The sequence below is a fragment of the Pelobates fuscus genome, chromosome 2 (genome assembly GCF_036172605.1).
Source record: "Pelobates fuscus isolate aPelFus1 chromosome 2, aPelFus1.pri, whole genome shotgun sequence".
Lineage (NCBI taxonomy): Eukaryota > Metazoa > Chordata > Amphibia > Anura > Pelobatidae > Pelobates > Pelobates fuscus.
This window is the reverse complement of record NC_086318.1, coordinates 345,373,944-345,398,042: the sequence shown is the minus strand read 5'-3', so window position 1 is coordinate 345,398,042 and position 24,099 is coordinate 345,373,944. Positions and strand designations below refer to the sequence as shown.

Here is a 24,099-nt window from a genome sequence, read left to right as displayed (position 1 = left end):
ACCGGCCAAGCCCCCCGACACCGGAACGGTGGGGGCTGCAGTGCAGATCACCCGACGTCCAGGAAGAGAAACTTCCGCCGCTGTCTCGCCGACCGGGGAGCCCACCCGGTGACCAGCCTGCGAGGAGGCAGAACGGCTCCGAGATCTAGGACAAGGAGAAGAAGTCCTGGGTAGGGTGTAACGGACATCAATACCCCTCCCGTCACGACCCCGGGAGCGCCTGCTCTGCACCGAAGCCTCCCGCTGACCTCTACCACCACGTGGCACCTGGGAACCCCTGGGGCTACGACTCCTCCCGTCTCGACCAGCAGGCCGCCCCTGCCGACCATACCTAGGGGCTGCCGCACCTTCCCCTGTCGAGCTGTCCGAGGGGGAGCAGTGCCGACCCGACCTCCCCCGCGCATCCCGGGACCCCAGAGATCTAACGGGCGAGGGACTGCCGCTACTACTCCTAGAACCCGGGCCCCCCCGCCGCCCAACCACTACGGAGGATCCCAGTCCCCGGCCTCCCCTATTCCTCTGCCTAACTACCTCCGGAACCCCCTTTCCCGCACCCACCGCCACTGCCCCCTTACCTTTTCCCCCATGCTTACCAGACCCCGTCGGCCCAGACCTACCCACCACCCCTTCGGGGGACCCGCTCTCTGACCTGGCCGCATCCCGAGAACCCCCACCGCCCTTGGAACTCACTCCTTTCGAACCACATTTACGCTTAGGGTCCCCAGGACCCTCCCCCCTTACGACTATGGCCTGGGCGCCCTCCACCGGCCTACTCCCGCCCCCCTCTGTGGCAGAGCTCCCCCTAGTGACCTTCCCGCCAAGAGGGCCCCGGCCGGAGCCCTCTGCACTTGCCTGTTGCCTCCTAGGCCGGCCATGCGGTCTCCCGGATCCAGCCTCATCATCATCGTCACTCTCCGATGGGGGGGAAGCCCTCCTAGACCTCCCCTCCGTGGGTCCCGCACCACCAGGGGGCCGCCCGGCCACCTCTGACCCGAAAGCAGCAGCGGCCCCGTCCTCGACATCCTTCTGCCGCCTAGTGCTCATCCGAGGCTCCGGCCGCACGCGGGGAGGCAAGGCCTCGACCACGCGGCTCCCGAGCCTGCTGCCGGTCGCAACCGAAACTCCACTGCTTCCGGGGACAACTTCACCGGGCCCCGCGCCCGGGCTTAGCCTCCTCGGGGGCCTCCGGGCCCGGACCGGTCTCCCGCCATCGCCGTCCCGATCCGCCGCCTCCGCCAGGGCAGGGCCTAGCTGTGCCCGTAGCCAGTCCACACCCTGATGCCGTGCTGCCGACCTGATCCCCTCCAGCAAACGCTCCACGTCGTCCATTGGCCCTGCAGAGGAGACAAAAGAAATCCGACCAAGCAAGTCCGCGCACACCGAGGTGAACACAAACTCAACCAGGTAGAAAGTTAGAATGACTCACCTAAAATGGCTGCTCATTTAAATAGCCAATCCTACTTACCCATAATTCCAACCCTTGCTTACTTCCTCCTAAGCCCGCCTCCTAACCCCTGTCAAGGCCTTTTTCCGCTTAGCTGCGCTCTAGCTACATGGGGCTACATGTTCGCAAATCCTCATGTTTAATATTAGGATGTGATAAATACATCTGAGAAATTTTAGATACCCTCACAAATGCCACATGTAAAAATGTTATCGCTAGGTTGGATGCCAGCTCACCATATCAGTTATATAATATCAAATGTATTAAGATAGGTGCTTAACCCCTTAAGGACCAAACTTCTGGAATAAAAGGGAATCATGACATGTCACACATGTCATGTGTCCTTATTAAAATAGCTAGACCCTCAAAGAACCATAGAGGACTTTAAAAAAACGATGTTCATTGTGTTTTGGGAAAATACCAGTATGAGACATTAGCACATGAATTAGTTGATATTTCTGATATAATTTAATATGTTTTGTCAATCTGATTCTGTGACAATTTTTAAATAGATCTATTTCTGTATATATCCATAGCATTACCATTATTATTGTAGATGCATATGTTAAAGATGTTATCCTGGGAATAACCTTTCTGTGTCTTTATATAACCCTCCCAGGCCTTGCGCAGCTAGGTTAAAAAAAATGGAGCATGCATCTCATTAGTAAAGTATTATATGTTTTGGTTATATTACATGAACATATTTTTATGCCAGGACATATATTTTATTCTGATGTTTTTTTAGAATTTCAAATATGTATTACTTGTTATTTTTGTTCAGTGTACTGATAATTTGTTAGTTTAGTTCTTCTGATTTATTGTTCACTTTTTTCTTTTTTTTGTGTTCATGTTCCATATACAATAGCTCTGCACAAAACTAATCCTAACATCCTAGTTTAGAATATGAACAAGTACTTTTCATGTATAACAGGTGTCATGCTTCCATAGAAATATTTTTTTAGCACCTTCACCCTTCTCTTTGGTTGTAGGATTGATATTGAATGCGTTCATTGGCTGTAGCGTTGGCATGGTAATAAAAGGGCACAAGAAGGAGCTATTGTTAAGGAGAAAGCTCTTTTTGATCCCCTATACCAGGGGTAAGCAACCTTTTAGCAGCACTGTGCCGAAATAAGATTGTGATGCCCCGTAGCGTGCTGGTCCTATTCTCTTTAAATTGAGATGTGTATGTTGCCGTATTCTGCTTGTATTATTTATACTGCAGTTGCTTTGTATCCCTGAATTTGTGCGTATATGAGCTATTATATTGTCTATGTTCATGAGTAGTTTGTGGTATCGTGTATGATGCTTATGAATGTGGGCTGTGTATGGGGGCTGCTTGTGAAATTGTCAGTGTTGATGGATATGTCACATTGTTTGTGTGTGTTTGGTAGTGTGTGCTGCATGCGGGGTTGTGTGTATGTGTGTGGATTGTAAGTGGTGTTGAGTTTGTGGGGATTGTGTGTATGTGTGTGTGTGGGCTGTAGGTATTTGTGTGAGGGGGAGGCTTATTCTCCAGGTGGCTTCCCTAGAACACTAGCAGTGTTGGTGGCTTCCCTAGAGTCCAGTGAGGACCAGGCTGGCCAGGTACAGGTCAAGGACAGGAGCTGCAACAGCAGCTGCGGGCTGCTCTACTCCAGTGTGGATTCCCATTCACAAGTGCTGGGTGGAAGTGATCTCAGATCAGTTCCTTTACATGCTGCAATGCATACATTGAGGATTGTCCTTCACCACCTTTTCGTATTAGCAGATATCTGAAGTTTCACTAGGACTCCTGATAGGCCAGAGCCTGTTTGGCTCAACAGCCTTCAGTGCCGTGCAAAGACACCTCGAGTGCCGTGCATGGCACACGTGCCATAGGTTGCCTACCCCTGCCCTATACTAAGGTAGGCAACCTTTGGCAATCCAGGTGTTGTGAGCTGCATCGCCCATAATGCTGTAATAAACATAATGCTGGAAAAGCATCATGTGAGATGTAGTGCATAACATCTGGAGTGCCAAATGTTGCCCACCCAACTAAAGAACTTTCTCAACAAAATGTGCAATTATGATGAAGCTGATTTAAATTTATTATCAATGTCTTATTACTACCTTAATGCCATATATTTTTATTTTACATGTCTGTCTTGTTTGCTTTTATTTCATAGCCTATTTATTCCAGTACCTTTACTAGTTTGACAAATATGACTCTTATTTAGAATGGTGGGGGTTTCACAAAGTGCCCTCTAAAATCTCGCCACAGTTTCTTTCAAGGCTTTCACTATTATCATGCTGCCATCTGATGTGTCATTGACCCTACGGTCCTATAACAAGTCATATAATAAATAATTCTTACATAGATATGTGCAGGTCAAGGTATGCCAAATAATGACGCTAGAGTATACAACATAATGCAATTCTACTTCTGAATAATAATATATTAAAAGATAATAATTTAGTACATCAATATCCAAAAGTAACAATTACAAGGGTTTGTAATTTTATTGTCAAAACACTCATGTATATGATTAGTAAGGAAACAATATATTTTATCTTCCTTTACTCATTGTTTGAAATCTAGTTGTATAATATAATGCATTCTGCAAGCATTCCATACAACAGATATTTGTATAGCTTCAGAGCATGCCCTTTACTGGCTCTACAATGCTAGACTGGCTCTACAATGCTAGACAAATCTCCTGGACTGAACAAGCACAAGAAGTTTATTTTATATTTAAAAAAAAAAAAGTTAGCAACCAATATAAAAAATTAGACCATAATAGGAAGGGATATGTTCAGGTCCATAGTAAATAACAGGTAAGGGGAGTGTACAGGCACTCTTCCATCGGATAGGTGCTGGATATCTGGGTAACCCACTCCTGGTACCTCAAAATAATATATACAACAACAAATGATACCGCACTCTATTATATAAATTAATAATGTAAAGCAAATACTTGCAAACATAAATTTATTGAATATGTAGAGATAATAAATATCTCAGAAAATAATTCCTATAATGAATGATGTATATCAAATCTCACCATGAACACCTTAATAGCAATAAATATACTAAACAATCCACAATAAGACCCCAATACAATCCGACAATGTCAGTTAAGAGCGTGCCAAAAGGCACTATATGGTAGAGAGCCCTCTATCCACTGTGCAGAATATATACAAAAGTCCATCAGCAGAACAGTGTTGAAAAAAATGTATATAAAAAAGGATATATCCAAAAATATGAAAAAAAGGAAAAAGAAAGAAAAAGGAAAAAAGGAAAATATTTACAGTCCGAGTGTGTACACACTGATGGTAGTATATAAATGTCTCTCCAATGCTTTATGGTTTGATCTCACCAAAATTTGAAGTTAGAAATTCTCTCATTGACGATTAGATGAATCCAAAGATAGAGGATTATTTCCGGTCTGTGGCAAATGAAGAAGCGTCCAGTCAGTCCTCCTGGATGAGGCAGAGGGTCTCACTGGGTCGTCGGTGGGGTGCTGGGCTGCGCGCTCGGGATCCAATGATCCCTTCAATGGCCCTGTAGGAACAAAGTGTGAGGTGCTTTTTATGTCAATACGGCGCGCCCGCCCTCTCTCGCGGGTCGCGCTAATATGACGTCACATGTTGCTCGGCATGGATGTGCTGCATTGCACAGAGCCCTTAGAACAACTTTATTGATACATTTACAAACCTACACTTTGTCCCAACTTTATTGACAAATACATAGAAATGTCTAAAAGCATTAATAAAGTGAAAATAAAAACAAAGGTTATAATGAATAGTATATTTTATATGTGGTTAATTACTGGAAGGGAAATATGCTTCACAGATTACATGTATCCATATTGCAGTCGGATAATACGGCCGTTGTCCGCTCACCACTGCATTTAAAGAGACATAGGCATAGAGCTGTGTAATATCTCTCTACATTTCTGAATGTAACAGTAACCCAAAATATAGCATCTATGTCATATTGATTTGTTACTGGGACTCTTATACCAAGAAAGTGCAATATTGGTTTATTACTGGGATTCTTATGCCAAGAAAGTGCAAGAGAATACAACACATAATTAAATGGAAGGAAATATCTTCTCCAAAGGGCAAGGCATATGGAGGAACAATTGTTGGTGACTTATATCAAATTTTAAAGACACATCTCCTTATTCCCATGACAGAAATTAATCCTTGGTGGTGTATCTCAAGGCGTTGGTTCAATTATGTGTCAAAAACACAAAAATATTTGTATTCTTATTTTATTTACCGTGAAACGTATTTGATTCGTAAAAAGACCATGATTAGAATTAAGCATATATATTCCTCTATTTTATAATGAACTGCACCATTGTAACAGCCCCTCAGAGATGAACTGTCTGCCACTTCTTTGAGAAAGAGACATACTCACCAGTGCTGTAACCCATGAAACATATCCGTGGTTATTCTGAGTGTGGACCCCTTTTCTGATTGGGTTGTGGACCAACATTGGTCAATATTGTCAGAGACATAGAAAGAGACAGGGAGCCAGGCAGACCAATCTTGGTCAAAATCTGATATTAAGAATAGAAAATGATAGTGGGAGCATTGGATCATAAAGAGAGGGTTTGTGGGGGCGTCGCACGGGGACTCCAGGGACAGGTTCCTGATTTTGGTGGGGATACCTTCTGGGGTACTGGTGGTCAGGATCACCCCACACTACTCCTAACGGAGCCATAATCACTGTTGCTCTACCTGGGGGCTGTGAGGTCAGGCTCGTAGCTGTCCAAGAGCGTACCCCTCCAGGTCTGCCTCAGTGGAGACGGCCACTGGGGAGAGGTGTGAGCCCCAGCGGGGCTGTGAGTCAGCTTCACAGCCGCTGAGTCCCCACTGGCCGCCTGTAAATCCATGCCAACTAATGGGAAAAGGCGCTCCCATTCAAGGAAAAAGTTCTTTCAGCTGATTGGTTGTTGCTTGGTTTAGGCGCGACGTTTGAATTCACCGGACTAAACCAAGCAACTCATTGGAACTAATTTTGGAGATGTACAGAGCCTCGAGCCCCAGATTTTAGACAATGATTTCTCGGGCTCTGTACATCCGATAGCCCTGCTATTTTCAGGGATCCCAGATGAAATGTGTCTGATATGGGTGACCTCTTCCTTTCCCGGGGCATGGAGCCCCTAAGTGTCCCCCCTGTGTGTAACTATTATCCAGTTGGTATCTCCCAGAGCGGGAGATGGTTATCCGCTGTAAGCCATCCCCCACCAGCCTGGGACTGAGGAATTTGTACTGAATTAATGGGGACCGCTTGTGGGGGTCTGTGCATAAAAGAAGCCTGTTTTCAATGAAGATTGTCAGAGTTGTACCTCCAGAACTGTGTCCCCTCCAGTTACTGTATATTTTTAAATGGTTCCTGATCGGCTGAAGGCAGGGAATTAGCTGAGGTAGCTGGCCGGGTCCACTACACACTGCAATCAATATTATTTGAGCATGGGTTGGGTACCTGTGAATTTAAAATACTGTGCTTCAGAACATGGGCACTTCGGCACTTCGGCAACTTCAGCACTTCGGAAATTCTGCAATTTCAGTACTTTGGAACTTCGGCAATTCGGAACTTCGGCAATTTGGCAATTGAGCTATTCGGACATTCGGAAGTATCCGTATGTCTGAATTGCCCAAAATTCGTCCGAATTGACATTCGGAACTAAACGAATTGCACATGTCTGCTCCTCATAGAAATAAATTGAATCAATGCATCTCTATGAGGAAAGTTCAGTGTCTGCATGCAGAGAGTGGAGACACTGAATGGCAGTGCTGCTCCTTTTGACTATAGTGTCCCTTTAAATGAATCAAAGGTTTGGAAACAGAACCCACATCAATAGGTGTTTCCCACCTGGTACCAGTTTAACAGAATCTCCTATGATATAGTGACTATATGAAAACTATATACAATGTAAGGTAAAACTGTTTGGGACACTCAACCACACTAAAGTTTTAATTCCAATAAAAATTGTTTTATGGCACTAGAAAAAGTGCAGAGGCGAGGTACAAAATTAATAAAAGGAATGGAACATTTTAGCTATGAAGAAAGGTTAACAAATTTAAACCTCTTTAGTTTAGAAAAACTTTGCCTCAGAGGGGATATGAGAACATTATACAAATATAACCAGGGCTAATACAAACCATTGTGTGGAAATCTATTCACAAACAGGACTTTACATAGGACACGAGGTCATGCGTTTAGACTGGAAGAAGAAAGATTTAGTCTAAGGCAAAGGAAATGTATTTTTACCATAAGAACAATAAGAATGTGGAATTATCCGCTTAAAGAAGTGGTTTTATCAGAGTCCCTATAGATGTTTTAACAGCAACTAGATGCGTACTTGCAAAAACAGAATATTCAATTATATAATTTTTCAACTGTTGGGTAATAGCTTCTTGATCCAAGGATAAATCTGACTGCCATTCTCGAGTCAAGAGGGATTTTTTTTTACCTAGTTTGTTGCAAAATTGGTGCTTCCAGTGGGTTTTTTTTGTCTTCTTTTGGATCAACAGCTAAAAACAAACGTGAGGAAAGCTGAACTTAATGGACACATGTCTCTTTTCAGCCTATGTAACTATGTAACAAAATCCTTCATCATAGTGAACACACAATTATCCTGTCTCAGTGTACTCTGGCTTCTATAGGGATATTCTCTTAATGAATAGTTATCTAAAAACAAAACACAGAGTATATTTAATAGTATATACATGAGATATTAACCTGTGAAAATGTTTGGATTCATATGTGGTAAATTTGGTAGCTTGACGTTTTTGAAATTTTTTTTTCCAAAATTTAGTCCAAAAGGTGTCCAGTACAAATTAAAGCCTTACCTTTGCAAGTTGGTTATTAAATCATCACAGCTCATGATAATATGCATAAAACACACTTTTTAGTGAATAACCCACTTTATATTTAATTTATTTTTTAAGAAATCATCAACACATAGAAAAAAGGTTTATGACAGAAGTTAACTACAGTTTTTATCGCAGCTTTGAATCTAAAGTAGATAATGTCCAGGTGAGGCAGATTAGGAAATGTAGATAGGAAGTTGAGAGAAAATTATCATAATGTAATTTTTATTTGATTAAATTAAATTTACAGACATTCAGAAAACATGCTGCTCATTATTTTTATTATCAGACATAATGGAAAGTTATTTGTTTTGTTTCTCATTTGTAGAAAAGGAAAGCTAAAATAGTTAACCCTGAAGGAACATAGGGTTAAACCACATCAAAATCTATTGATAGTTTAGTATTTTGCAACAGCCATAAAGCCTGAATGCGAAAGACAAAAGCACCTCAATTCTGCATTTCTGTGATGAGTTGTTTCGTGTAATATATGATTTATTTTTAGTTACAGAGATGCAAAATACTAATATATATATATATATATATATATATATATATATATATATATATATAAATAAATAAATAATAGTTGTGCTTATTTTTAATTTTAATAAGGGCTCTATAATCTCACCCCTGAAGAGGCGTAATTAAAATAGTGATGACAAAATTGTGGGCCAAAAAACTGTGTTAAAGTAAAACCCAGGCTGACAATTTAATAAAGCAAAGGTCAAGGGACACCAGCAGTCCAGGATTAAGACATTTACCAAAGGGGATACTGACAACACCTGGACTACTGGTAGGCCTTCGGGATTCCGGTGGGATCACTGCAGTAAAGGATAGCTGGTGCAAACTCTGATATTGCAACTAGCTATTAACAAGTGTTACAGTGTAAAAATAGCAAATATGTTTTCACAAGTGCAACAAATGAACTTACTTATATTCAAAGGTCAGTTTACAGTGCTGGAGCAAAAATCGCATGTGGAATTAAATGCTGATGCAGCATTTGATTGTAGGAGTGCAGGGTTTGGGTGCGCATGCATATTTTCAATCCATTCCTCCTCCATGAGAAGCATTTAAATGTGGAACAGATCACATAACACTTTAGCAGAGGAGTTCCAGTGATTGAAATGAGGTAAGAAATCTTGTTTAAACTTTAATACCAAATGGAGGTGGACAGAAGGCAACCCATAGTCCAGAACAAGGAAAATAAAACATTTTTGGACTATACAAATACAGAACAAAAGACATGAAAACATCAAAATTACTTAAAATTCCAATGAATGATGTTCCTTGTTTTCAAATGTAAAAAAAAATCACAAAACATTGTTAGTTAAAATTAGAAAATACCTAGATTACAGGTTCATTTAAACAGGATAAAAATGTGGTAGAGTAAGAGAGAGACAGAGAGAGAGAACAAGAATCGAAGAGAGAATGTACAAGAATGGAAGATAAAGCTACAAAGAGATATTGGTTATTGCTCCAAAATCCCCGATATTTGGTGATATCAAAGAAAAAGGGAATTACAAAAATTAAACCCAATCATACAGGGAATTTTATTAATGTAGTTGCATCAATTAAGGTATTGCTTAGAAATATATGCAACAGATATTAAATAGATTGTAAATACCCAATATGTAAAACATAGAAAAAGACCTTTTCATGATGTATATATTTTCTTTCACTTTTAAATAGAACACAACACTGAACATTAGACACATTAGAAAATAAGAAAGTAACATGATACATGATTAATTCACAGAAAGAAATAGGAAATATGTCCAGTGCAGAATATATGACTGAAATGATATTTAGATAAAAACGTTCTCCAGTGTCAACTGATTTGAGATGTTTCTCTGTTAGGAAAAAAGGAATTGATGTAAATATTTTTTTTAAGAGGGGGCTGAATGAAATAGAACAAGTCAAAGACATCATGGAGATTGTAATCATATATATTGCACTACATGAATATGCACACAGTGTAGTGTTCTATAAGAGTCTTAAAGCACCGATTGATTTACTTTTGATTGAGAATGTTATATTCATTCTTGAGTTATTGTTCAAGAGTCTGGGAAAGCTTTAATAATGCTTTCATACGCAGGTGGTGGTGTCTGAGTAGAATGACCAAGACGAAGGCTATTATTGGACCAGTGGAATTCAGGACGGGTGAGGATGCTGCTTGTCGGTGAAGTACGGGGTAGAGTAACAAGTTGACTATCAGCTTCAACAGCGAGAGGAGGAGACTGCAAAAAGGGATGAAAAGTTGATGCTCTGAAACTTGGTTTTCTAGTGAATGGATCAGCCTGCTCTTGTGAATTTTGCCTTTGGAAAGTCAGACTGGCCAGGCTAAGGTTACTACGGCGCTCACATGTGCTGTTGCGGTAGAACCCGGGTCTGTTCAAAGCCTGATTATGAGACGTAGCCCTAGGTCGGCGATTTGAGGATGTGGTCATTCTTGGTGAGATTGGTGCACTGTCTCGCCGACGGGAAAGGCATGTAAATAGAGTCCATATAATTCCTCCAATCACCAATCCAATTACAATTGAGACTGTAAAGGAAAGTAAAACTCCACCTATAAAAAAAATATATATAGTTTAAATATGAATAATAAATACATTATAAAATGAAAGTTAAAAATTAAATATAAATTGACTCTTAAACTTCATTAATTTTTAAATTTAAAAAAAATCCAACCCCAAAATTTAGTAACTGAGTATATAAATGGTATATATAAAATGTTTTAATATATTTAACAAAAAAATATAAATAAAGAAATGTAAAAATAATTTTGAAAAATTAAAAATGTATATATATATATATATAAAGAGAGAGAGAGAGAGAGAGAGAGAGAGAGAGATCTTTGTAGATAAAAAAAAATCCACTCATGGTCTTTGTAGATAAAAAAATCCACTCATTGTCTTTGTAGATAAAAAAAATCCTTTATTCCAAATATTCCTTAAAAAATATTGACGTTTCAGCCCTCGTCCGTGGCTTTCCTCAGGATAAACACATGTTGATATATATATATATATGTGTGTGTGTGTGTGTAATTTAATTCTCACTGTATTTTGATATATATATATTTATATAAAAATACCCTTAGAATGAAATTATATATATATATATCTATGTATATATAAATAAATAAAAATAATACAAAATATATATATATATATATATCCATATACATAATTACATAAATAATTTCATAAATATACACGTAGACTTCAAATATATAAATATGTATATATATATTTAAATATTTATGTGATATTTTACATAGTTAAGTAATTTTATTGATTGCAATCGGAGGGACCTGTCTGACAACCCAGATCAAAAGTCCAGAGATTTTTATTTGCTAGCACTGTATTTATCCCTGTAACTTTCCATGACACCCTAAAACCTGCACATGGGGGGTACTGTTTAATGTGGGAGATTTCACTGAACACAAATATTAGTGTTTTAAAACAGTAAAACATATCACAATGATGATGTCAGTGAAATTTTTTGCATTTTTAACACACAAATGGCACTTTCACTGATGATATCATTGCTGTGATGTGTTTTACTGTTTTGAAACACTAATATTTGTGTGGTTAGCGAAGTGTACCGAGTATAACAGTACCCCCCATGTACAGGTTTTATAGTGTTTTTGAAAGTTACAGGGTCAAATACAAAAGCTTGATTTTTCATTGTTTACATTGACATTTACCAGATTGGTTATGTTGCCTTTGAGAAACCATTACCAAAACCATTACCATTTGCAAAAGAAGACAACCCAAGGTATTGCGAATGGGGTATGTTCAGTTCTTTTTAGTAGCCACTTAGTCACAAACACTGGCCAAAGTTAGTATTCATCATTTATTTTTAAATTTTTATCACACAAACAAATATAAATTCTAACTTTGGTCAGTGTTTGTGACTAAGTTTCTACTAAAAAAGACGGGATATACACAATTTTGAATACCCTGGGTTGTCTACTTTAAAAAATATGTACATATGAGGTGTGATTCAGAGATTTATGACAGATAACAGTGTTACAATGTCACTATTGATACATTTTAGTCATACTTGTACTTATAGCCCTATAACTTGCAAAGAAAAGCTAAGCAAATGTTACCATTGGGTATTTCTAAACTCAGGAAAAAATTTTTTACAAAAATGTCATCATATTTTATCATTTGTTTATAGTAAATTTTTACTTAATATGGTCCAACAAATATTCTCTTTATTTATTTCAAATAATTCTTACAAGAAAAGAACACTTGTTAAATTGATTACAGCCTCTTGTGGTATCTCTTGTGCAGAAGAAACCTGTTCACATTTTGGATATGGGCTACTCATGTCAATGAATTTAGTCTGACATACGACTGGCTTAGGTTCTCTCCGTAATTGCAAAAGTAAATTAACATGTATTTGAAGCCTGAGTAGGAACTAAGCAAAGGCTAAGCCTATTAGTTGTTGGCCATTCTCAAGGTTCTTATAAACATAAAGCGTTATTTATTAAAGTAGGAATTCAAAATGAATTATTTTCTGTTTCAGATTACTCATACATTGGTTATCTGGCTTTTCACTATATAATAGTCATTTTAAGAAGAGCACTTGTGGAAATTTAGAATAAAGGTTCAATAGCTTGCATACCAGTCCTCAAAACACTACTTTTTCATTGTAACACTTTTTAAAAGAACACTGGGAGTTACTGTGTAACTATGTCTTGTGAAATTGCTTTTGCATAGATATACATTGTATTAATATTCCACTTTTACGCCTGATGGCCTAACCACTGGAGGCAAGTGGTGGTCCTCTACTAGTTACCGCAGATGTAATAAGGAGGGGAAATACTGACAACCAACTAAATGCCAATGAAGTCATTGGGGCAGGGAAATGTATGCTTTGTCTCATTAAAGCTGAAAGATGAAGTACTAGTCTGGTATAAACACTGCTTATTAAGGGGACTAATTGCATAGAGAATTTATTGTGTCACAGGGTATCCCACAAGAATTAGTACAAACCACTTTAACTTGACACTACCTTTATTACTTACAATCAGCATTACCCTGGGTGCCCCATTAATAGAGCCTAGGGCAGTGATAGCTAACCTTGCCACCATAAATTGTTTCTGGACTACATTTCCCATGATGCTCAGCTAGCTTTTAGAGTCTAAAAGCTAACTGAACATCATGGGAAATGTAGTCCAGAAACAATTTAGGCCTAGAGCACTGGCCTAGAGTAACTGAGGATACCCTTTGGCAATAATGGGCTGATCATTTAAAGTCAGACCATGTATTACTGCAACATCTACAAACCTTTGGAGATTATATTAATATTAAATTATTTAACGAACAACAAGAACTTCAACAAATTTAATTTATTTATTTACATGGCTATTGCAAACTGGTGGCAGAAATTCAAAATCTAATTTTGTTAGCAATCATCACGGGTTACTGCCATAGGAGTCTCATCCACTTCATTGCCAATAAGAGGGATGTAATAAGGGGGCAGGGGTGGTATTTACAGCCAACTGTATGCCAATCAAGTCAGGTGTTCTAATGTGGAGGGCCTCAGCTACATTTTTAGGGAAGTATATCTACCATTAGGCAATAATGGCATCCTCAGAGCACATGGTCTTTAACCAGGCAAAACTAGTTATTGTTAGTTGACTTCCCAATCCCTGCCAATCCAATTCCTTTCCCTCAGCAGTTACTCTGACCTGTGGAACATCACTAAGAGATTGGCTCAGGGAGGTGTGTCCAGCAGGAAGAGGGGCTTTCCTGTTAAAAGCCTTCTTACTTTCATCGGCAGATCAATGTAGTGGTAAATGTAACACTTGTCTATGCTAATTTAGTTTAATTGCCATTCAATCAATGACTAGTTTTGGTAACAGCGTATACTAGTTATATATATATATATATATATATATATATATATATATATATATATATATATATACATATACATATATAGTGTTTATTTGTTTGATAGACTATCATTATAAATATTATTAAATTGCCAAAAACATGGAGTGTGGTCTCTGAATTTACACTCAGTATTTAAGTCATTATTTTCAATTACTAACTTTACTATTATTCCATGATTTAATTCAGCAGACCACCAGAGTGAAATAAAATGTAATCAAATCATGATTCTATTCATTTTAACAAGGGGTTAACGGAACACTCCTAGAACAATAACCATTACATTTTACTGTAGCTATTGAGTATTGATCCAGGAGTGTCAGTGCCACCAACTAATGTAAGTTGTCAAACTGTCTGCTAACAGTTTGATGTCTTACCTGGGATAAGTCTGGCCCTGCATCTCTGACAGCCATATGCTCTCTTCCAATGAGCTGGCCCTCAGCCAATGAGCTGGCCCATCACTGCAGTTCAGGAGAGCTAATGGAAGGACCTTCCATCCTATGTTTACAGGAAGAGAAAAGGCAGGTACTGGCACCTAGAAGACCCGAGTTAAGAACTGCTAGCAAACTGGTTGACTATGCACTTTGGGAGCAGGAGCCAGGGAATACCTAGTACCATCACCACTGCAGTGACTGCGGTGCTTGGAGTGTACATTTAATGATCACTTTATTAAACTCTAACCATAACATTGTTTAGCTTTGACAGTCAAATCTTGAAAATATATTTTTTTATAAATGGAAATTCTGTAAATGCGCAATGATTACAAACAATGTATTTATTATACACTGATCAGCCACAACATTAAAACCACCTGCCTAATATTGTATAAGTAACCCTCGTGCTGCCAAAACAGCTCTGATGCATCGAGATATGGACTCCACAAGACCCTTGATTGTGTCCTGTGTTATCAATTGTTGCAGTGTGGCAGGATGCATTATCCTGCTAAAAGAGGAAACTGCTATCAGGGAACACCATTGCCATGAAGTAAGTGGTATGTATCAAAGTATCCACATGAATGCCAATCTCCAGGTTTTGTAGCTGAAGATTGCCAGAGCAAAACATTGCATCTGCTGGACTATCTTCTTCCCTTAGTGCATCCTGCTGCCATCTCTTCCACAGGTAATTGATGCACAGACACCCAGTCACCCACCTGATCAAAAAAAAAAGCATTATTCATCAGAGTAGGCAACCTTCTTCCATGGCACCATGGTCCAGTTATGACATGCACGTCCCCATTGAAGGCACTTGCAGCAGTGGAAAGAGGTCATCATGGACACTCTGACCAGTCTGTGGCTATCCAGCCCCATACACAGCATAGTGTGATGCACAGTGTGTTCTGACACCTTTCTATCATGGCCAGTATTATGTTTTTCAGCAATTTAAGCTACAGTTGCTCTTCTGTGTGATCAGACCAGATGAACTAGCCTTCACACCCCATGAGTCTTGAGTGCCCATGACCCTGACTCCAGTTCACCGCTTTTCCTTACTTGCACCACTTTTGGTAGGTACCAATTACTGTATACTGGGAACACCCCATAAGACTTGCTGATTTGAAGATGCTCTGACCCAGTCATCTAGCCATCACTATTTGGCCCTGGTCAAAGTCAGTCAGATCTTTTTTACAATTTTTCCTACTTCAAACACATGAAATTCAAGAACTGACTGTTGACCAGTGCCATTGTAATGATATAATCAATGTTATTCATTTAATCTGTCAGGGGTTTTAATGTTGTGGCTGATCAGTAAATATTCTAATTTTATTATATATAAAATGTATATAATATATTTGATTTGATTTTGGTATGGTTCCATAAACCACAAGTTTATCTATTATACCAATTAAAGGTCATACAAACATAAGCTAAAAACAATATTAAAAAAACACATTTTAAAGTAGCTTCATAATTGTGAAATGTGTTCATTACAACATATAAGAATTGTAAATAATATACAGCTCGTTTCCTTCCTTGTGATCAGACTATAGATAAAGCATGATTTCTTTATTGTTATTTCTTCAATGTGATGAGCATCATACAAAACTCTCTCAGTGACCCTGAACCTTCAATAGGCATCAGGATACTTTACAATAAAACATGACCCTGTAAGACAGTATTTAATCCAATGCAGAATAATGCACCCCATTACAAAACATGTCGTTCTTCCTGTCATATTACCAAGGACATTTGAACATTCCAGATGTTCTAAGGTGTAGGCAGGATGAGATCACAGAATGAAAAAATAAGTAGTTTATCGCCAACTATTACTGAACTCTAACAGCAAATAAATAATTTTAATATGTTATTTTGTCCGACGTCAAATTATTTTTAAAAGATGTTTATATGTTTTTTCATCCAACTTCAAGGGATATTTGAAGCACCATGTCCATGATTTGAAGTGGTCACTTCTGAAGTCTATATATGCAGCATTTCGCTGTGAGTTTTACTCCATCTCCAATAAATCACAGAAGAAAAGAAAAAAGTTGAGCCAATATATATTTGAAAGAGAGATACGCTTAAGGTTATAAGAAAAAATAAACTAAATAGTGGGGAAACGACTGAATAGTAATATTCATATTGTGAAAAGAAAAACACAATGAATGTACATTCTTAATGTGAGAAGAAAAGAATAATAAAATAAATAAAACTTTACTTTTATTTGTTAATATGATTAAAAGTATGCATTGAATAAAATATATTACACTGATAGAAGTCCTCTCTATATTATCAGGTACTTGTAATTAGGCAGAATAACGTAACTGATGTAATATTGCTATGTTTCTAATGTCGATGTAGAGCAGTTTAGAAGTGGAGAGGAAAAGTGGAAAGTATTAAATAACCCGATACTCCTGATAAGGGAAGCTAATGTGCTTCCGAGGGCACCCCATAACAAATTCTGCTCTCACACAAAGCCACACATCTTGCCCAATAACATAAAAAGTATATAAACAGTGAGGCTATATAGATAGATCCGAGGACTAACCAGCCGTAATGCACTGAGGTAGCTGTATTTCTGAGTTTTAGTTAACCGCTGCTTGATACGCGGTAGTGAACGACTAAAACCCGTGGTATGCTGAGTCTGCTACCAGAGCCCCTGATGCACGCGTTTCGCCAGTGTGACTAATCAGAGGGGAACCGGACACAGGTAAGTATCGGTAATTTTCAATCTAAATCTCGTCAGTAATTGGTCATATTTTGGTTTGAATTGACCAATAGTAAGAATTAACCCTTTAGATTCCTATGTCAGTTTGTGCTGTTACAATACAATGATTGTGTCTGTCAAAAACAATTATTCAACCCTCATTGAAAATCAGGTTTATGGTCAAAATCTGCAGATTTTCAGCTGTTTGCAATGAACAAATCAAACAAAAGCAGCTCAACACAACAACTGCTGCAACTGGTTTCCCCAAATTCAACTGAAAATGCAACCTATAATGGCTTCTCCAGTTAAATGGAAATTTAACATAGCACACATTATATTTAATAAGTGTGATGCCTCTTAGTTGTACACTAACAGTACATAGATTGCTATAAAAAATGCAATATAAATACAGAAAATTTAGAAATACATAATTTAACTGTACTCACAATATGTGAGCATAATGTTCAAATGTTGATATTTTATTTACATTCTGTTGGTATTTATTTAGCTGCATTGAAAGCAGTGGTGGAACTAATGTGCAAGAAATGTTTTTGGGCCTTCTCCCCTAGCACAAGGGTGGTCAAAAGGTAGATACTGATCAGTCATACAGCTCTCACTATGCTATGCCAGCTGAGGATCTACTACATGTCCATCCTTTGGGGTTGTATTTATGAACTGTGTTTATGTGTTTGAATGTAATCATGTTTTTGTATGGAGCATGTGTGCATGCATGCAGGGTGTATGTACTGTTGCCACTGGAATGCAGTGGTGTACTTCTATGTAATGTTTGCGTTTGAATGCAGAAATTTGTTTGTATGTAGTGTTGACTTTTAAATGCAAGAGCACTTTGAGCGTAGTGTTGGCATTTGAGTGAAAGGATTTTTGTATATTATTTTGGAATTTAACACAAGGGTGTATTTGCATGTAGTGTGGGCATTTAACTGCTGGGATGTATGCAAATAAACACAAACACTGTCACATACATACATACATACTCACAGAGATACACATGCACATTGATACATACACATTGACACACATACACTGATACATACACACACACTGACATACATAAACACAGATACGCACATGTAAACACACTGACACATACGCACTCACACACAGACACACACACATAGATACGCACATCGATGCATACACACACACTCACTCACACAGACACATACCCACAAAGATATACACACTGACAAATATACACTCAGATAAACACACATATAGACATGTGCATATGATAATGTTTATGTTTTTAGCTACCCTCCTGTTAACTTTTTATGTGCAGAAGGGTGGATTCCTGCTGGAGTCCTTCTGCTGACTGAGTCTGATAGGAGTGTGGGTCTGTGCTCCTCATCACTCCTGTGCCTGCTCTCTCCGTCCTGCATGGCTCCCTCTGACTATGGGAGGAAGTGACAGGCACTCCCAGGTTCATAAAAATCAACTGGGTGGCCCTAAGTATAAAGCTACCCGAAGGACCCGTCAATGTGCGTGCCCTGATGCAGCCACATCGGCTGATTGCTAGAAATGCCAAGGGTCCTTACAAATATGTGCATGTGAAATATTTTACACATCTAGTGTATGTCACATCTAGTGTATGTGGAAAAAAAGGATTTTTGCTTTTATACGAATATTCCAGACCCTGTGTGAAATATTACAAGACAAGGAACGCTTTTTATTTCCCCCAATATATCTATAAAGAATGAATTAATAAACAAAACATTAAATTGTGTACATTTACATTATTTTGATATGTTGATATGTGCTAGCTATCTGTAGTATGTTTTAATTAAGCATTATGCTATATTTATTCAATCCAAAATAACTTGGTAAAGAAATAGATTAAGCAGAAAGAAACAAGTATCATACATTATGGAGCAAATGCATCAATACTGGTAGAAAATGTTCGTTATTTAATTGTATTTTATTTAACTTGTATCATGAATTTATTTGGGGTTCTTTGGGTTATTTGGCTTCTCTGGTTCTTAAGTTCTGAAAATCAATTAGTTCAAAATAATGTATTTCCCACACATGTCATCGCAAGATATTATTGTGCATCTAAATTATATCATTAATTTAACAATTCATATTGCCCTTTTCTAGAGCATTTCTAGCCCTTATCTAGAGCATTTTTCATAAATTATACAAGAAATGAAATAAAACACTTTGATACAGTCATTGATGTTGCAATTTAGTTGGGTATAATAAAGCAAGGTTACATAGAATAATTGTAGATAAAAGTTCCAAGGATCAGGATGAAAGATGCACATGTTGGGAGAGAGAGATATTTGAAAGGAATCGGACCTGGTGATTCAGATCAGTTGAATTGCGGTGAATGAGTTGTTGAGTATCTGTCTTGGTAAAGAGGCCTGTCTTCAGAAATGTGTGAAAGAATGAGTGAGAGGTTGCTGAGTGAGAATAAGTGGAATCGAGAAGAAGCACATAAATATGGGAGTGGTTTAAGGAATGTAGTAGAGAGGGATAATGAGGGCAGTCGGTTGTAAAGCGGTGGGTGAGATAGAAGTGGAGAGAACAGTACATATGTTTTAAATTATTTCATTTGCAGAACGTGTGAGGACATCCATGTGTCAATATTAGAAAAGCAGGAAGAAATGCCAAAGGAGAGATCAGGTGTGAAAGAAGAAAAGAAGAGAAAGAGAAGAAGATCTGGATGTTATCTGTGAAGAAATGGGCATTGCAGCCATGAGATATGGAGGTGGTATACAGAGAGAAGTGGAGAAGTGGAGAACTGAGAACAGAACTGAGGTTTCTGTGGATGTGGATTGAGTAGCTTGAGTTGGTAGAAGGGATTGACATAGAAAGATGAGAGGATTGTAAGTAGTGGTCAGAAAGTGGGGTGTGAATGTTGGGGGGGGGGGGGGGCATGGGAACCTGAGAACCAGAAAGTAAAAATGAGGTCAAGGGTGCCACCATGAATGTGAGCTGGAGTAGATTCAGTTATGATCAGGCCAAAGGTAGAGATGAGCAGAAGTAACCCATTAAAATGGTCTTTCTTAAAAACATGAACAAACACAAATGCATTATGAAATATAGAAAGTCTGCTATGTAAAATAATAAATTAGATGAATAGATGACCAGTTATTAAAACGTAATTAAACTTTTTAACTTAAGCCTTTTTATAGAAATGTTGTAGTGTCCCAATCCCACTTCAATGTCCCAATCAGCTAGGATTGGCATTTGCCTCCCAATAAGTTTGTTTAACAAGGGTAGCTTGGGGTGGAAATTCCTGCACTGTCAATAAGGATGGCCAGGCTTTTCTTAGTCATGCAAACTTGGTTAAAAGGCTATTAGACCTATAGGTCACACAGGCCATGTCTAGACAATTTTGATTTAGGAAAGAACTGGCAAAGATCCTTATGGGTTTTAGTTTAAATGGCAAGCTAAATGGAAATAAAATATACCAATATTCACAAGAGAGAATTCAAAATATGCTGCCTGTTAATCACACCATCATACAAACTAAAATGGAAAGCAAATGATCAGATTCTTTTTTTAAAAGACATTCATAACTTCCAAATGTAACATTATAATTTTTTTAAGTAATTGATCAAGAATATTGCAGCTACAATATGTTACCTTTATTAATCACATCATAAAAAAGGAAGCACCATACCGAAAGGGTACCTGGCTAACGTCAAGACACAGGGCGTAGACTAATACGACTGACAAATACCTGTTCTTGGCCACCAAGAGATCACTCATTTACACTGCTTTCTGATCTCTTTTTCTTCTTCACACTATATTCTTCTTCTTTACTTTCCTATCCACTCTATCTATTTTGCAAGCACACTAGACTTGCAACCTGGCAGGAGGAGAGAAAGGCTATAGTACAGCTAAGATTAGCAAACCGCTCAAGGGGACTGGTGTAAATTGGCACAAACCTATTGAAAGATTGATGACATTAATGTGTACAGTAAATATATCACAACTGTCTTTAACGATCTTGAAACTACTGTCGCTAAATAAGAATCTCATTGCAGCAATCAGCCTACAAAACCTACTCCTCAAAAATACTGCCATTGTATATAGTTGCACCTGCTTGAAAACATAAAAGAAAGTCGCACAATGTATGAATGACTGTACTAAATACCCAAATTTGCTTTCTGTAACCCATAAACCGACATTATACTGTCACAGCCTTGCATAAGACTGTATTATCGTATCATTGCTTGTCCATCAGAGCAAAAATAAAGAATTTTAATAAAAAGGAATCACCAAATCAAGGATTCTCTATTTTGCAACTATTGTTTGTCTGAACGCTGTATCCTTGGGCAATAAGAAGCTTATTATGCATCATATCATATCATATCGTAACACAAACAGGTATCACTTTATATTACAAGACTTCACCACTTATATATAAACTAAAATGTTACCATCCTTTTTCAGTTATCATTAGTTTTCTTCATCAAGAACTTATTTTTTAAATTGCCCTTGTTTAATTAACAAAACTCCTTAAATGTAATTGTTTTATAAAAAAAGCTGAAAAATGGAAATATTCGCATCTGATTTTTTTTTCCATTTAATTATATTTCCTCAATTCTATTGCTTGCATAAAATATCAAAACTTTACAAAATCAAATTATTGCTAATGATGCTGACATATCAGTAGAAGAGTATAAGATAATAAAGCATGTACATCAGAGAGATGGTTCTGTTTGTATCGTGGAATATTTACTCTGTCATCGTAAGCACCGCTGCATCACAATCTGAATATTTCATAACTTGCCTGCTGCTTACATGTTAGACATCAAGCTGAGATTTTCAGAGAGAATACCACATTTAGTAGTCCATGGACAGCGTCCAAGTCAAAGCACCGTGTGTAAAACACATTGTATTAGCGGCAAATGAGAATGTGTCATGCTGTCGCGTTTGAACGATCGTATGTGGTCGTTTTTTTACTCATTTTTTTGGTTTGCTTTTAGATATCTCTGCAAATCAGAATATGTATTATGTTTTAATAAAAAAATACTTTCTTATTGTTTTGACCTATCATTCAGTTAAGAAAATGTTTAACTTTAGCATGGGTAATATAAATAAATAATTAGAATATTTTGCAAAGAATTTTTTAGCCCTAGGAAAAAAAAAAATCCATCTGACAGATGAAAACATATTAAAAGTGGGAAAAGTTGGGGGGCGTGGCCAACGACCGCATGGAGTAGTCGCAAGCCGTGCGAGCTCCGTGTACCGCCGAGCCTACAGCGACAATTAAAGAGCCTAACGAGCACAAAACCTACCCCCAACAGGGGCAACCATTGCCTTCACCCTCATGGCACCCTCCAAACAGCTTAAATTGACGGATTCGATCCGCTCCGGCAAAAAAGACCGCCCGCGGCAAAAACAAGATGGCGACGATACAGCCGCGCAATCCCCAGACCCGAGCAGCCTCACAGACGAGGAGAACTCGCAAATACCACAAGGAGATGCTTTGGTTACTAACCAAAGCCTGCATACCATGCTGCAAGTCCTAAAGGAATCCCTAAGATTGGATTTCAAGCAAATCACTAAAGAACTCCGAAAGGACATACAAGATCTGGGTGAGCGCACCAATCGACTGGAATCCAAAACAGACAACATCTGCTTGGCCCACAACGATATGGTAGACCAATTGCAGAAATTAGAAGAGGAACAGACCGCCCTAAAACTAAAAATGGCGGATATGGAAGATAGGTCTCGCAGGAACAATCTGCGCTTTCGAGGTATCCTGGACTCAGTATCCGCGGAGGCCCTCCCCCAGTACCTGCAGGCCGTCTGCGCCATTTTAGTACCACACCTCGAGGCTGCTTCTTGGACGATGGATAGAGTACACAGGCTGCCTAGACCAGCTCTCCGCCTACTCTCCGCCGACACGCCACGCGATGTGATTGTGCGCTTCCACTACTACAAGGCTAAGGAAGCATTATTAACCGCGACAAGAAAAATGGATCAACTGCCTGACCCATACCAAAATATCAGCGTATTTGCTGACTTGTCTGCAGCGACCATGGCGAGAAGGAGGGAGTTTATCAACGTGACCAAGACCCTGCTCAACAACCAAATCTCTTACAGATGGGGTTACCCGACTAAACTTTTGGTCTGGCACAAAGGAAAATCAGTAGCAATCCTAGAACCAGAAGTGGGAATGGCGAAACTCAAGGAATGGGGCCTGCACCACAACATGGGACACAACTCCCCGCAGAAAACGCACCCTAAGAAAATGAGAGCAGACTGGACTATGGCGGGATCGCCTTCCAGACCGACGGCGCAACATCAGAACTGATAATCGGACACTATTTTGCAGTACCAGAGTGGCTCCAAGCACTTAAGTATTAATAGGGCTGTGAATGTATTGTGTAATGTATTCTGCTTGCCAACCGGGTAATATTGAGGCGAGGTAAAACCGCAGCTTAATTCCCTGACTTAGTTACCAACTGAACACTTGACTTAATGTACAGGTTGTGACACGCTCTAATAATAGAGCAGGATTGGCTGCTAAGCCTAATCTGGGCAACCACGATGATAACTTGACACCCATTTAATTATTGAGTTTACGTGGCCTTACTTGTTTTGACACTAGCTACACCTATCAATTTTAAACTTGGCCTTACATGGTAAACTGTTATTCGCTAAATGTTCATAGGTACACACTGTGATATTATATGAGAGCAACCAATATAGTTGCAATCTCACTCTATGCAGCGATATATCCTCTCTCACTTGCAGCTAGCAATGTCAAATGTTAACGGCCTT

At 38.7% G+C, this 24,099-nt stretch overlaps 1 protein-coding gene across 1 annotated transcript in view; it reads right to left on the bottom strand.

The window, feature by feature from the left end:
- Positions 1 to 9,853: 9,853 nt before the first annotated feature.
- MYCT1 (MYC target 1) overlaps positions 9,854 to 24,099 on the bottom strand; it is a 54,569-nt gene continuing 40,323 nt past the window's right edge. The window contains exon 2 of the mRNA XM_063441339.1: positions 9,854 to 10,856. Coding sequence (XP_063297409.1) covers positions 10,345 to 10,856 — 512 coding nt within the window. The 3' untranslated portion in view covers positions 9,854 to 10,344. The remainder of the gene's footprint in view (positions 10,857 to 24,099) is intronic.